Source organism: Crocuta crocuta, unplaced genomic scaffold (assembly GCF_008692635.1).
Source record: "Crocuta crocuta isolate KB4526 unplaced genomic scaffold, BGI_CrCroc_1.0 scaffold101, whole genome shotgun sequence".
Classification (NCBI taxonomy): Eukaryota; Metazoa; Chordata; class Mammalia; order Carnivora; family Hyaenidae; genus Crocuta; species Crocuta crocuta.
This window is the reverse complement of record NW_027527956.1, coordinates 4,822,159-4,838,320: the sequence shown is the minus strand read 5'-3', so window position 1 is coordinate 4,838,320 and position 16,162 is coordinate 4,822,159. Positions and strand designations below refer to the sequence as shown.

Sequence of the window (16,162 nt, the reverse complement as noted above, 5' to 3'; positions counted from 1 at the left end):
ACAGTGGAAATGGAAGGAAGTGGTTACTATTGAAAAATGGAGTCAGCTGGTTTTAATACTGAATTGGATTTGAAATAGAAGTTTCAAAGAAGACTTAGGATTCCAACAGTCCATGTACCAAATCAGGGGAAACAGGTTTGGGAGGATGGACAAGAGTTTCCATTTTGGATGAGTCAAGTTTCATGAAATACGAAATATGCAGGGGGAGTGGGGGTCCAGTTCTCAGAAGAGGTGGCTGGGGGGAGCTGTGCTGGGAGTCCCAGGCATCCTGCTAATAGGCTGACAGAGGATGTAGTGGGGTGAGCATGTGGAGGGAGAAGAGGCCCACTTCACGCCCTCTGCGTGCCCTTGGCCCACTGCCCTCCTCCAGCTGCAAGTGCAGAGAACAGGTGTCACTGAAGAGGTTGCTGCACCGTGCGATGCACACTCACACAGGTTCCCAGGCCGGTACGCTGAGTGATGTTACATTGCTCAGAAGTACTTGAATTTACTTTACAGCCAGCTTTTGTTAATTGACTAATATGAACACCCTTTTAAGAATATAAATTGGTGTCCTAAACCTCTTGCATTTAGTTCTTGGGAACTCTGCCAAATACATCAGATAAGCCCTGCAAAATCCAAAACGTCACATGATTCAACATAATCTGGCAGGCATGAACCAAGCTTAACAATAAAGCAGATCAAACACCTGTCAATACTCAATGAACAGAAATTGATGTTCACCAGCATCAGAAGAAAAGTAGATCATTCGTGGATGCCCCCACGAAGCTGATACCTCATTTAGGTCCCATTTCTGTGATGAGAAGCTGAATCATTGGCCTGTGGTGCAGCCTTTTAGATATGATACCGCAAATTTTAAAACTGATATTTCAAGAACCCACAAAGATTAAATGTATTATGCTTTGATTTTATTTGGAATCCTAAGAGAAACATTCTTAATAAACTCTTAAATTCTTCTCCATTAATGTGATTTAAATAATGAATTTATAAAGACTGAATTGATTTGTTTGTATACACTCAACTGTAGAAAAATTACATTCTTCTTGTTTGTTTGTTTACACCATCAAATGCAATCAAGGCAAACAAGATGGTTAACTAAAATGATTACTAAATGCAGCATTAGCTGATGGCTTTAAATTTAGAATGTGTTACTGATGTCAGGGCTGATTAGATTCGTTCTCTATCTAAAACGGATGCTATTAAAAGCTTTGAGCAATTTGGATGTAGTCACTGAGTAAAATTCCAACGGGGTGAGGGAACTTCTATCAGGATTGATTCTGCTGTGGTTTGGGAGGATGGGGTAGGAAGAAAGAAGAGGGTGCAGGAGGGGTGGTCGGTTGGCATCAATTCCAGAAAAGGTGAAGAGCCTTGAAGTAGAAAAGTACTCATCTTTGGGGCGCCTGGGTGGCTTGGTCGGTTAAACGTCTGACTTTCGCTTAGGTCATGATCTCGCAGTGCGTGGGTTCGAGCCCCGCGTCGGGCTCTGTGCTGACTGCCAGCTCAGAGCCTGGAGCCTGTTTTGGAGTCTGTGTCTCCCTCTCTCTCTGACCCTCCCCTGCTCATGCTGTCTCTCTCTCTCTCCTAGAAATAAATAAAAATATTTAAAAAAAAAAAAAAGAAAAGAAAGAAAAGTACTCATCTTCACAAAGGGAATCCCAAACGGCATAGGGATACAACTACTAACCGTTTCTGTTTCAGAACTTTCCAAGCAACAAGGCAAAATAAACGAAGGGGAAGCAAAAGGTTAAGAGGGCGTCGCGCTTTAGTTACCCCTCTAGAAATGAACCCACAGAGAAATCATGGTAGCCAGTGGTGGGACCAACAGTTGTACGAGTAAAAGGAATGTGTGGTAAAAGCAAGGGTGATATAAACATGGAATGAGTATGTCATGAGCACCCCCAGGACCTAAAGGCACACTGGAGTGATCAGGCCCCTCCAAGTGCCCAGAGGGTCTAATGGAAGAACTGTCCGTGTGATGCAAGGAAAGAGTGAGTCCACTCCCGGGCCTCCTACAGCTGGACGTAGGGAGATGTCGCAGGTAGCTGTGACTTCAGAGAGATGTGCCACTGGGTGGTATACCATTTCCAATGTCTGCACCTATAAAATATTTTATCACTGGCCCAAATGTCCAAAGACATTTTAAGTACGAGGGAAAACATTATTTCCTGGACTGAGGTTCTCTGGATATTCAGATTCTACTCCTATCCAGAGCAGCAGGGGAGGGTATCTGTCAGTAGGTCAGCTCCAAGCTGGAAGGTCCCTGTCTTTAGGAATGCAGCTTAGCCATCTCTAGGAAAAAGGCAGCAAATAACTTGGATCCCTCTATGTAGTTCCACCTAACAAAAGGAGAAACAAAGAGAAACACTTATTTCCAGGTGAATGACAGGGGAAAGCAGCCTACAACGTAAACAGGAAGGTTTGGTGATGGAAATTCAAAATCAAGTATGTAGCGGCAGGAGGTTACCATGTGGAGACGTTTGTATGGTGAGGGACCGCCCCCCCAGCCCCCCCGCCCCCCGGAGTCAGCTAACCTGTTGATTTTCTCATTCTGAGCATGCTCCCCATCATCAACAGCACCCAGCGGGAGCATCATCACACTCTTCTGGATGATATCCTGGAATATTCTGGCAATCGGTATGGTTGAGCCATCCCGGGTCATGTCTGGCTCTGTTCCAAACACTGAAACACAGGGAAGGAAGGCATGTGAATAAAATAATGACAAGACTACCCCTACCGATCTTCTCAAATGTAGTGTTTACTTTCTCTTTTTTCTTTTTCTTTGTTATTTAACCATTAAATTTCGTGCCTGGGTTAAGTAAGCTTCTTGATATCATGCAGTTTATATTCTAAAGTAGTCAATAGAGTCAAGAAGAAAACCATTGTTGCCTTCTTTATAATTACCTACTTGGAAAGAAAAAACTTTTTAGGGGCACCTGGGCGGCTCAGTCCGCTGAGCATCCAACTTCAGCTCAGGTCATGATCTCACAGTTCGTGAGTTCAAGCCCCAGACTGGGCTCTCTGCTGGTGGCTCAGAGCCTGCTTCAGATTCCCTCTCTCCTCTCTCTCTGCCCCTCCCCCACTCTCCCTCCCATCTCTCTCTCTTTCTGTCTCTCAAAAATGAATAAACATTAAAAGAACTTTTTAAATAAAATTTTTATTTTGAATTGTAAATTTTATAGAAAAGTTGCAAAAATAGTACAGTGTTCCCATATGTTCCTCACTTTTCTTTCTGTAATGTTAACATCTTATATCAGTAATGATTGTACAATTATAAAGGATAAGAAATTAATATTGGAATAATATTAACTCAATTCAGACCTCCTTGGAGTTCACCAAGCTTTCCCTTTTTCTATCCAGGATCCAATGTAGAATCCCAACCGCTCCCTACTCTCCTCTGGTCTGTGGCAGTTCCTTGGTCTTCCCTCCTCTTCCATGACCTTGACCCTCTTGAAGATTACTGATCAGTTGTTTTGTAACCTCGTCTGGGTTTGTCTAACATTTTCTCATGATTGGAAGAGGTCATGTATTTCTGGCAAGAGTATTTCAAGACAATGTACCTACTTTCGTGGTTGCTTCATGAATTAAATATTTGGAAGGCGGGACTTCTTTGGTTTTGTAAGCAATATATACATGAATAGCTGTATTCAACCATCACCTGAATGTTGCGGTATCTGTGCTCAGCTGTCAAGGTGGCCCATCGAGTCATTTCAGTGGATACCCTAGGGTCTAGAAAGATGAGTTGAAACCTTCTCAGCTAGGGAACAAGATGCCAGTGATGGAGGGGAAATGCAAAATAAAGACGCAAAGATAACCTGCCACCTGTTCTTTACCCACAGAGCAAGGTGTGAACATGAATACAGATGATGTACTTTGCTAGAACTGGTTGTACACACGATAAACCATGCAAATGCCTTATGCATTCCTGCAAGAGTATTTCCGGTCTTTACTGCTTACCTTAACATTTCAATCCCACATCTCTCTTCAGCTGGCATTGCACTTACTTTTCTAACTTTTCTTTCTCTTTTCTTGACTTCCACAGTTTACTGATAAAACACTGCTACAGCTGGAGCAGCAGGGATGATTGTGTGGACAACTATGTTTTAAATAAACGGTGGTGAAAGCAGAACTGACCTTAATTTTATTTATTTATTTTGAAAGAGAGAGAGGCAGAGGGAGAGTGAGAGAGAGACTCCCAAGCAGGCTCCATGTCTAGTACGGAGCCGGACGCGGGGCTCAAACTCACAATCATGAGATGAAATCAAGAGTTGGATGCCTAACCACTAACCAACTGAACCACTCTGGTGCCCTCCTGCCTCTAAATTTTTAATGTCCCTGTTCTTGGTACGGATAACCCTGGTAAAAAGTGTTACTGCTCCCAGGTGGCCTAAACTTCCAATTCCAGCTCAGCTCTGACTCCTGTGGGATGTGGCCTGAGGTCTCACCCACAATATAACACCCAGAGGTCCATATAAACACATGTCAGTGTTTTCTCACTTGGCTTTTGGGGAGACCCTGAAAATCCCCCTACTTTTCAGAGAGTCCCCTACTTTGCATTTGTGGGCAGTGTTGCCTCGCTGCTGCAGAACCCAAAGAGACTGGGTATTCCTTCTCCCTGACTAGGCAGCCAGGGTGCAGACACCTGTCCCATGCTCACCAACCACATGATCCAGCCCAGGGCTTGAAAGGATGTGCCTTCAAAACAGGCACCACTGAGGAAATTCCAAGTAAAGCCATGCTTCCTTCTCTACCCCTGGACAAGCAGAGTGGCACTGTAAAGAGACCACTGGTTTTAGAGTCTGGAACTGAGCTTATGTGTTTGGTAATTTTGTAGAATGAGCTCATCCCCAGGAAGCAACTCTCTGGAAGTCCCACATGGCCTGCCTTGGGGCTGTTTGCATCAGAACTAGACCTCACAGAGAGTAGAATTTGAATACCCAAACATTGTGAGGATGGGCCCATGGCTAAACCCCTCTAGTAAGAGCCTGGATTGGTCCTGCCTTCATGCAGTGGGTCTCGCTTCCCATTCCCCACCTCATGCTGGCCTAAGGCCATGAAAACTCACTCCTCCCTGTGACCAAGAAGAGCAAATCCCAGGGTGCCGGGGCGGCTCAGTCAGTTAGGCATCCAACTCTTGATTTCGGCTCGGGTCATGATCTCACAGTTCATGAGATCGAGCCCCATGACAGGATCTGCATTGCTTGGGATTCTCTCTCCCTCTCTCTGCCCCTCCCCTGCTCATGATATCTCTCTCTCTCTCCCTCTGTCTCAAAATAAATTAACTTAATTTTTTTAAAAAAGAAGAGAAAATCCCCACAGGGTGGCCCAGTGTAAGCTTGCTCGCTCCATTAAATTTTAGCTCTTTCCTCATTTTTAACTGCAGGGTTCCTTTACTTTCACAAAAATTCAGCTGTTCCCTTTAAAGGACATTTTTATATGTTGGCCATCACTTCCATAAGTATCAGAGGCTCTCAAGTCCATCATTTTGCCCAAAGCTCAGGCTTCCAGCCTTGCCACATCCAGCTGAGTGCTCCTCAGCAAATTCCTTAATGTCCTGCAGACTTGCTTCGTGAACCAGGGAAGGCTGTTGGGAAGGCGGGGAGATAGTGTGTGTGAGGAGCAGCCCTGTGCATACTTGGCACTCAGTAACCTAGCCTAGATGGAAAGGAAGGCCAAAGTCAAGTTTTAAATATGCTGTCGTCTCCACTGTCCCACCAGGCACCACACCTGGTCCCATGGTAAACTGGCAACTCGCGATATCGCAAGTCTAACCTGTTTTGATGGCTCTTTTTGCCGCAAGATACTGATTATCTTTAATATTTGCCATCCACGGCTGTAGTCCTAGCGTCATAGAAACAGCCATCTGGTTGGAGCTATTTCTTTTGGAGAATATATATTCGAGATGCTGCTTCACCTGAAAAGGAACATTTCCATTTGTAAGAGAACATGTCAAGTTATTCTCGCCTGCAGTGACTATACAGGCGTCTTTCATCCCAACCTGACAAATTCAAGTGCTGTGATTTTGCCTTCACTCTTGCAGAGGGGCCTTGGGGACGGAGAGCTTCAGTGGTTACAGAAACCCGTGTCTCAGGCCCCTTCTACCTGTGGAGCCCCCAGTCCTCAGCCCTGCGCCCGCCCCATCCTGACCACAGAGTCAGACTTCTGACACTTGGGTATCATGAATGTTGGTAATTAGGAAACAATAGAGCTTCTGGATGTGATGATCCCTCCTTTCGGACCTGTCAGTACCTTAGTGGCTATTTTTGGGAACATTATGCATTTGGAAATTTCTGAACAGTGGGGGCGATTCCAAACTAAGCTATAAAAGAGTGTTTTGTCAGAGTCCTTCTCTGTCCCCTGGGCTCCATTCCAGTTGCTACAATAGAAATCGTCCCGAGGAAACCTCCATACTCTGAAACATCCCTCCCATTCATTGCTTCAACAAATTATCTGTTGACGGCCTGTCCGGTGGCAGGAACTGTCCTCGGTGCTGAGAACACAGCTGTGAGCCAGAGGGGGAGGGGCCTGCACTCCTGGGGTTCCTACCTCTGGAGAAAGAGAAACGGTGTGTCCAAAAAGGGAAGGGGAGAGGGGGAAAACAGGGATGGAGCCTGGACAGGCGGGTGTTTGGGGATGTAATTAGCGCTAGGAAAACTATAAAAGAGGTCAATGAGGTAGAGCTGGGATGAGGTTTTCCTGGAGCCCATTTACCCAGAGCCTCCTTTCTGTTGAACTGGAGGTAAACTGAGGATAGGTTGATAATTTGGCTTTTACTCCTTCCAGATAACACTGTCATTAAAACGGCGGCTTTCAGAGTACTGATCTCAGACACCGAGGGCAAACCACCTACGGGCTTGAGCGTTTCGGCTCCATCCGGCTGTAGTCAATCAGCTTCTCCATCTGTGTGTAAACTAATCTCGCCTTTATGTCAACTGTTTAATGTAAAAATATTTCCCATCACTCCAGCCCCAAATGGTTATTTGTCTGACTACTGTAATTGCATAGAATTACGGAAAGAGATTTTACCAAACAAAAATTATATTGGTTTCTTGACATGTGTTCCAATCCCTTTTATGTTGGGAAAAAATGATCCGTCAGTGCCAACAACTGAATAGCCCACTAAGCCGTGGGAGGCGGCCCTCAGAAGTGGCACTGGAGCGAGAACCATGCGCATCTGTCACCTGTTTTTCCACCACAGACGTATCCATGTGAGGGACCAGACGGATTGAAAACTTTCCGATAACTCGGCCAGGGATGACGGTTTTAGCTCCAGGCTCATCAAACGCGCCCTCGATCCCATGGATTGACAGCGATGGGTATCTCCACAGGTGCATGAGAATTTCCTCCTGCATTAAAATAAAATCGTTTTACTAAATAAAAGAATGTTCGAGTAAAATTGTTTTGAACTGTGTTGCTTGTATCACCCATCTCTGTGCATCTCCAGCACTGTTTGTGACAAGTTAATTATCGCCTTCCTGAGATATGTCTGAACTAAAAAACTAGTGGACTTTGCCCTCTAGACCTGAGACACTGTGCTGCCTCTGCCTGACCAAGCCGCTCTGCCGACGAAGGCCCTTCGTTGCCCGCGCTCTCAAGTTAATAGATGGCAAAGGGGCCCTTTCAGAATTTGGGGCTTAATTATAAACTTCTGCCCCCAATCATTTCGATGATAAGTCGTGTAGTAAAAAGCATTTTCTTTTTCAGAAGGCTTCAAAGGACTCTGCGGATGGTTGAGCCAGTTTTCCTTCCCACCGTGGCCAAGGCCCAGCTGGTCTGAGGGAAGAGATATACGCCTCACGATAACAAACTCCACTGTGTCTGTTCAACGGGACTCCCCTTCTTCTGGCAGGTCCCCCAACCAGCCACAGCCCACACACCAGAGCAGGCAAGAAGGACGAGGGGAAAGAAAACATCCAAATTTGCCAGAAATGAATGCTTTGGGCTCTGGTTTACTTACACTGAGGCAGCGATGTTGCAACTCACAGATTAGCCCCCACAGCTCTTGATCTTGTCTATTAAAATGACAACTGGGGGCCTTGGATCTGGAACAATCAGACGCTTCTCAATCTTTAGGCAGACAGGAAGCACAGACAGCTGAACGCATTGAGTCTAATAAACTGGTTTGGAAACGCATGTCTGTGAGATGGGCGACTGCCCCAAGGTCGCGTGCCTGAGGCCAGTGCTAGGAAGGCCCCACCTACAGCTCTGGTGGGTTAGACCTGAGGGAAGTAAGTGGCTGCTGCGAGAGTGAAAATCTGCCTCAGAATCAACACCTGCTTCCAGCTCTGAGCTGTGCGGATTAGCAGCACACAGTGAATCAGGAGCCGGGAGAGGGCGACTTGGTGCTGTCTTTCGTCCTTCAGCTCAGCCATCACCTTGTGAGCATACCTTGGTGTCAAACAAAAACTTCTTCACGTGGCTGCTAGTCCGGTATTCTTCCAGGTCCAGATCAATGGCTTTGTACATTTTTCTCTCCTCTTCGGTAAGAGGAGCCACTTGGTCATAGATTCCAGGGATCAGGATATGGCCAGACGAGTCCACCAGGCTGCCTGCAAGGTACACACAGGCAACAGAGCCCGAGAGACTTACGAGTGCGCCAAGGTTCTGGCCCCAGCGCCGGGCCACAGGTGACTCCTGCAGCCGCAGCGGGCCTGTGACGGGCCCTGGCCCCCCAGCACTCACATCTCCAGACAGACAGCTGGAGAACAGAGCCGGTCTCCAGGCTGACTCGGCCTGAGCCAGACGCATTTTACTCTCTACCTCGTCAGTGCAGGGATGGAAACTCACGGGTCTGCGTACATGTAACCGGGTAGGACTTAACCTGCATGACACAAGTTGTCGATTGTACCTTCTGTGTCAAAAACAAGGCTTTTTCCTTAAATTTTAATTTATCCTGAGTTAAACAATGATAAGCGTTCATTATTAAAAAACTTAAATATGTATGTATATGTCTACACAGCATTCCTGACGAACTGAAAATCATCATTCTCAGTGTCTCTCTCCTACACGTACCATAATAAAATATATACGTAAGTATATTATATATATAATACATAATATATAAGTACTGATCTTCAGAAAAGTAGAATACCCTTGAGATCAAGTCTATGAGGCATACATGATGACCACAAATGCCTTCATAGTGAATAAGCCGATATACTAGTCTGCTATTTATGAAAAAGTTTGAGATTAATAGGAATAGGGGAAAACACCAACGAGTATCTACGGAGGAAGTAGACTTAGTAAAACACTGTTCACTACGTTGAAAAAATACTTCCCAAAGTAGCAAGCAGACTAATAGAAATGGCGACAAACATATCCAGGACATCTAAATCCCTCTTCAATCCACATGGAGACTTTTATTCAAGTAAAGACACTTCATAAAAAATATGCCCCACATTCTTAGTGAGATCGTAACTTGACTATGGCAGAAAAACTACTGTGAAACACTGTATTTTCAAATCTTCCTGGTAAAGCTGACACTTACAAAGCTCAGGGCCGGAGGCTCTGTGAGCTCTGCTCTGTCCCCGTAGTTATAGGACACCTGCTATGTTCAAGGCACCAGATGATTGCTGGGGACATTGATGGTATGTAAAGACCCTGCTTCCATCAGCAATGGTGTCATCTCCGACGACACAGGCTGAGTGACAAGTGTGTCCCTGCATGAGCAGACCAGCAGGTGATCTGGCTCGCTGTGGGCACAATGGAACCCAAGATAAATACGCTACCAAAACCTACAGGCCCAGCCTATACTTAATGGGTGTCCCAGCACTTTGAGATGACCCTCGAAAGCAAAACTCCAAGCGTTAAGAGCACCAAGGCAGCAAAGTGAGAGGGGAAGCCTTCACTGTTCTGGTTTTTGACCACATCCTCCCTAGCCCCTCTCCTGGCCCCCTCCATGCCTCACCCAAACTTCCACAACCACACTTTGGGGATGGTATTGCAGACTGCTATCCATGTACGCACCTCCCTGCAGTACTGCGTTATGTTGCGCATTTAGCCCCACAAAGTATGTGTTCAATGAATGATGCAAACCCATTAGTAAAATTCAAGCCCAAAACCACGTTCGGTCCCAGGTGATGGGGACCGGCCATCACTGATTTGCAGTCCACCCCCTGCACCCTCACCAAAATCTAAACCACACTTACAAGCACCACCAGTAACACACTCCCTGCATCTTCCCTTCGGTGCCACGTCCCTAAAGTTCTGCTGACACTCCCGTGTGCAAGGACCGGACTACAAAAGCGAATGAAAGACAGACCCCGTCCATAATGCGGCTGGAAAGACACAAGGTAAAGGAAGACCTGTGGGTCCACAAGCAAAGAGCTGTGAAGGGGGCGAACCACGTGGGACAAAGAGCAGGCGGCGAGCCCGTGAGGCTGCGTGGGACGCGACAGCCACAGCCTCGATGTGAGAAGAGAGGAGTGTTTGAACTGTCAAGGTTAAAACAGTAAAACCCTGAGCTACTCGAGCAGCCAGGAGGCTCGCTGTCCACGCAGGACACTGAACTGGGACATTTTTCCTGTTATTTCAGCCAGCCTTGCCAGGCGTCACCATGGGGATGGCAGTCAGGGGTCCTTAGCAAATCAGGCTGTGACATGAGCAGGGGCCTTGCCACACGCTCACTGCACTTGGGCAGAACCGGCCCGGCCTGGCATGGGTACCGATTCGAATATTGGGCGGAGCAGCCTCCCAGCTGCTGGCCGCAGAGAGCGCGGCGGACACACGCCCGTGTGGTGTCCTCGGCTCCCTGCCCTTCCACCCACCAGCAGGGAGGTTTGCTTTGGGGGGAGAGAGGGGCTGCTCAGCACACACGGTGCCCTCCAGGCACCAAGGGCACCACCCCTACGGGACCGGCTGGTGGGAAGATGCCACGTGTGCCGTTCATGCTTCTGCTCCACACGGCGTGCTCTCACTACTTCTTCGCCCAGTTCTCCAACACTGAACGCGCTCGCATGCAACAGGATGTTTGTGAAGAAGTTCATCCCCGCCCCTCCTCGCTTCCCTCTTGAAATCATGATCCTCTGAATGTGATGTCATTTCTGCAGCCACTACGGCCTCAACCAGGAGCCCAGTCTGGAAACGCAGGGGAGGCAGAGGGTGGCGCCTTTGAGAACTGCAAACAAGTAATCCTCGATCCCCAGGAGTCCCCTTGGAATCTACCGTTTTAACACTGCGGGGTAGCTGGTGCTTTATAAAAGCGCCCCGGCCCCGGTGATCTCCCAGCTTTGTGGCTTTGAGGTGAAGGCAGGGAGGTAGAATGTCCACAGAGGAAGACCCAGGAGCGGAGGGCTCTGAGCAGACTGAGTATGTCCACCACCACCGTCTCCCACCTCCCATACATACCCCAGCCTAAGCCTCTTCGAAGAGGGGAACTTACCTGTTTCCCTGTGTGCCCCTGGTGGGGACTCTGTGTATACAGTTGGCACTCAATAAATGTGTGTGACTCATTAGCACTCATGGTTATCGGGATCATACAGACGAGGAACTAGGACAGAGAGATCACACAGCAGCACCTGACTAACGCGTAGGGCACCTGCCCATCTGGAGGGGGAGGACCCCACAGAACCTGCTCTCCCTGACATCCTACGTGCAGCGGCCTTCAGGGAGAGCGCAGCAGCCAAGGCGCTGTCAGGGTCAGGAGGCAAAATCCCTGCTTGTCATCTGATCAGTGCTGCAGCTCAACCGTATGTCCCTTAGGTCTTTCTACAAAGCATATGAAAGCCATAGAGAAGACCCAATCCAGAGTCACTTCATTATGGATTATTTGATTGGTCTTAAAAATAAGAGAAAGTGAAAGCATGTGCTTTTCATTCTGTTCATGACCCTGATCTGATTCTTCTTAGCAGAGTCATATGCATTTGTAGGACTAAATGGAATTCTATGCCTGGGTGAAACCACACAGTCTAAGAGGATGTAATGCAGCAATCCTGATTGGGGGAGATTGAAATGTACCATAAAGATTTGTGATGTTGTTCCTAAGGAAAAGAAAATTGGCTCTGGTAAAACAGAAAATTAACTCTTTTTTTCCCCCAAAACTATTAAGTTGCATCCTATGTGAATTATTCTGGAAACTTAAAAACTTTAAAAGAGGGTCGCCTGGGTGGCTCAGTCGGTTGAGCATCCGACTTTGGTTCAGGTCATGATCTCACGGTTCGTGGGTTTGAGCCCCATGTCGGGCTCTGTGCTGACTGCCAGCTCAGAGCCTGGAGCCTGATTCAGATTCTGTATCTCCCCCTCTCTCTGACCCTCCCCTGCTCATGCTGTCTCTCTCTCTCTCAGAAATAAATAAAACATTTTTTTTTAAATTTTAAATAAAAAAATAAATAAAAACTTCAAAAGAAAATGGATTATTCTGAGATTTTCAAGCATGTGAAATATTGCCCAAGAGTTATATTTTAGGAAAAGTAGAAGGTCATAAAGGAATAGATAGATGATAGATAAAGAGACAGAAAGAACAGGGGTGCCTGGGTGGCTCAGTCAGTTAAGCGTCTGACTCTTGATTTCAGCGCAGGTCATGATCTCACAGTTCATTAGTTCAAGCTCCACATCGGGCTCTGCACTGACAGTGTGGAGCCTGCTTAGGATTCTCTCTTTCTCTCTGCCCCTCCCATGCTCATGGGCTTGCTCCCCCCCCAATAAATGAACTTAAAAAAAAAAAGAGAAGGGACAGACAGATGGTAGATAAATGACAGACAGCATTGCTAGATAATAGATGATCGATGGATACATTTCATTATCTACTTTGGGAAACGAAGGAGCAAGGAGCTCTACAAGTCAAGATGGTCTGAGCACCCTGAGGAGCCTCCCGCCAGGTGCTGCAGGTGGACTGATGGAGCCCTCTCAAGACTGCCAAGGCCCAGGGGAAGCCCGTGGGCCACAGATGAAGCTGTGTCAAACCAGAAAGAAAAGAGACTTTTGCTGGCTGATTCCCAGAGAGGACATGCTTTTTGGGACATGTCTGTCCAAAAGAGGCACACGGTAAAATTTGCGTAAAAGAATGCTTTGTGCCAAGTGAGACAGATCCAAGTACTATGGGGTCTAATGCTTCCCTGAACACCTCTTTTTTAAAAAGAACACCAAGTTATGAACACAAAAGCACAGAGTCCCCACCAGGACTGCAAAAGGGGCTCATCCAAGTGAGGACCCTGAATATAAAGCTTCCTTGAACTCCTGGGACCCACCAGATGCTGGGCAGGTGGACGTAAGCAAGAGTTATGGGGTGAATCAGGGTGATCAAGGTGGGCAAACTGGCTCTCTGGAAAGACACACACACACACACACACACACACACACACACAACCTCTGCTTGTGTACCCCTGACACTGTGAGGTCAGGGGTAGGCAGCCACAAGCACACCCATGGGAGCCTTGGTGCCATTTGGGGCCACAGCAACCTGGACAAAGGAAGCCAAGTGGTGCTGATCTATTTGGCATCACCTCTGGATGTTTCTCCAGAAGGTTCTCTCTGCTAGTGTCCCTGAATGTGGCCAGTTGTATCACAATATCCAGTAAAAGAAAAGGGGGCAAAGTGAGGAAGAGCTTCAGTCCATGAACTAAAGTAATGTGGACTCAATAAGCCTAAGAAACATTAGGCCAAAGTGGGGGAATCCAAGAGTATGGTTCTTCTTCGACTCCACCCTTACTCAGAGCTATTGGCTTAGAAGCCAAAGGAGGAGAGATGCACTGAGCCAAATGGAACCTTTTCTAGTAGATTCCCCAATGATTAAAAAGTGAAATGAAATAAGGCATTACCAAGAAGTGCGACCAAATCAGCCATTGGTTCATGGAGGATACCACCAAAGGTTCCTGAATGAAAATCTTGATCTCTGCACTTCACCTGCAAGACAGGTAAATGAGAAGGCAGGGGCTTACCCCTTGGTTGCTCTGGCAAAAGCTCTCATGTGGTGGGGCCCACCCCCACATGCTGCCCCTCAGGACTCGGTTGGGTACTTCCTGGTCACACTACTCGGACCATCTACCCTTCCCCTGTCTTCATTTCCCATTCTTTCCTGAATCCTCTGAAACTGATTTCAGTCCCCACTGTTCCTCTAACACGGCTCTGTGTGAGGCCAGCAGCCCCTTCTCCAAGTGGCTGGCATCTCTGTAGCCCAACCCTACCAGTCACTCAGCCCTCCTTCCAGAAACTTCTCTTTATCCTTTTCTTGCAATTCCATTGGTGTCTCCACTAGTCACCACCTGCCTCCCACCCAAGAACTCAGTCCCTGGCTCCTACTTCCTCTACACACAGGATTTCAAGAACCCCTCCCTAGGGTGCCGGTGGGATGGGCGGGCTCAGTAGGTTAAACATCTGACTTCAGCTAAGGTCATGATCTCATGGTTGGTGGGTTCAAGCCCCGAGCCGGGCTCTGTGCTGATAGTTTGGAGCCTGGAACCTTCTTCAGATTCTGTGTCTCCCTATCTCTCTGTCCTTCCCCCGCTTGTGCACTCGCTCTCTCTCGCTCTCTCTCTCTCTCTCAAAGAAAAGAAAGAACTGCCTCCCTGGATATCATTAACTACCTGCACACCCTTAAGTGACCATCCCTGGAGGTCTGACCTTTCACCTACTCACCTGACCTAAAAATGCTGGTTATTTCTGGTGCATAATACTTTGGTGTGTGCTCCCAGTTTCTGAAATTCCATAGATGTGGAAGGGAATTGCACACCTTCTCCCACAATTACTCCCTACCAGCTCACCCATTTCCAAAAGGAAAANGTGGCCAGTTGTATCACAATATCCAGTAAAAGAAAAGGGGGCAAAGTGAGGAAGAGCTTCAGTCCATGAACTAAAGTAATGTGGACTCAATAAGCCTAAGAAACATTAGGCCAAAGTGGGGGAATCCAAGAGTATGGTTCTTCTTCGACTCCACCCTTACTCAGAGCTATTGGCTTAGAAGCCAAAGGAGGAGAGATGCACTGAGCCAAATGGAACCTTTTCTAGTAGATTCCCCAATGATTAAAAAGTGAAATGAAATAAGGCATTACCAAGAAGTGCGACCAAATCAGCCATTGGTTCATGGAGGATACCACCAAAGGTTCCTGAATGAAAATCTTGATCTCTGCACTTCACCTGCAAGACAGGTAAATGAGAAGGCAGGGGCTTACCCCTTGGTTGCTCTGGCAAAAGCTCTCATGTGGTGGGGCCCACCCCCACATGCTGCCCCTCAGGACTCGGTTGGGTACTTCCTGGTCACACTACTCGGACCATCTACCCTTCCCCTGTCTTCATTTCCCATTCTTTCCTGAATCCTCTGAAACTGATTTCAGTCCCCACTGTTCCTCTAACACGGCTCTGTGTGAGGCCAGCAGCCCCTTCTCCAAGTGGCTGGCATCTCTGTAGCCCAACCCTACCAGTCACTCAGCCCTCCTTCCAGAAACTTCTCTTTATCCTTTTCTTGCAATTCCATTGGTGTCTCCACTAGTCACCACCTGCCTCCCACCCAAGAACTCAGTCCCTGGCTCCTACTTCCTCTACACACAGGATTTCAAGAACCCCTCCCTAGGGTGCCGGTGGGATGGGCGGGCTCAGTAGGTTAAACATCTGACTTCAGCTAAGGTCATGATCTCATGGTTGGTGGGTTCAAGCCCCGAGCCGGGCTCTGTGCTGATAGTTTGGAGCCTGGAACCTTCTTCAGATTCTGTGTCTCCCTATCTCTCTGTCCTTCCCCCGCTTGTGCACTCGCTCTCTCTCGCTCTCTCTCTCTCTCTCTCAAAGAAAAAAAAGAACTGCCTCCCTGGATATCATTAACTACCTGCACACCCTTAAGTGACCATCCCTGGAGGTCTGACCTTTCACCTACTCACCTGACCTAAAAATGCTGGTTATTTCTGGTGCATAATACTTTGGTGTGTGCTCCCAGTTTCTGAAATTCCATAGATGTGGAAGGGAATTGCACACCTTCTCCCACAATTACTCCCTACCAGCTCACCCATTTCCAAAAGGAAAAGAGACCCCGGTCCTGTAAATCTGTCACTTTAAGGTTGTCTTTGACTTCTGTGCACTCCACGCCCAATCTGCTACCAATTCCTAATGAGTTACATTGAAATTGTCTCTCTGGCTTGTTCCCTCCATCTTCCCTACTGGGCTGTCCAGTCATCTTCAAAGCACTGCCAGATGCATCTTCCATTGAGTCACAGGCTTCAACCCTTTATGTCACGAGGCAGCC

General features: G+C 47.4%; 1 protein-coding gene across 1 annotated transcript in view; it reads right to left on the bottom strand.

The window, feature by feature from the left end:
* Positions 1-886: 886 nt before the first annotated feature.
* Positions 887-16,162, bottom strand: part of CNDP1 (carnosine dipeptidase 1) — a 41,654-nt gene continuing 26,378 nt past the window's right edge. The window contains exons 7-12 of the mRNA XM_077752691.1: positions 14,982-15,066; positions 8,386-8,546; positions 7,179-7,343; positions 5,770-5,911; positions 2,532-2,679; positions 887-2,336 (exon numbers count right to left, since the gene is read on the bottom strand). Coding sequence (XP_077608817.1) covers positions 2,267-2,336; positions 2,532-2,679; positions 5,770-5,911; positions 7,179-7,343; positions 8,386-8,546; positions 14,982-15,066 — 771 coding nt within the window. The 3' untranslated portion in view covers positions 887-2,266. The remainder of the gene's footprint in view (positions 2,337-2,531; positions 2,680-5,769; positions 5,912-7,178; positions 7,344-8,385; positions 8,547-14,981; positions 15,067-16,162) is intronic.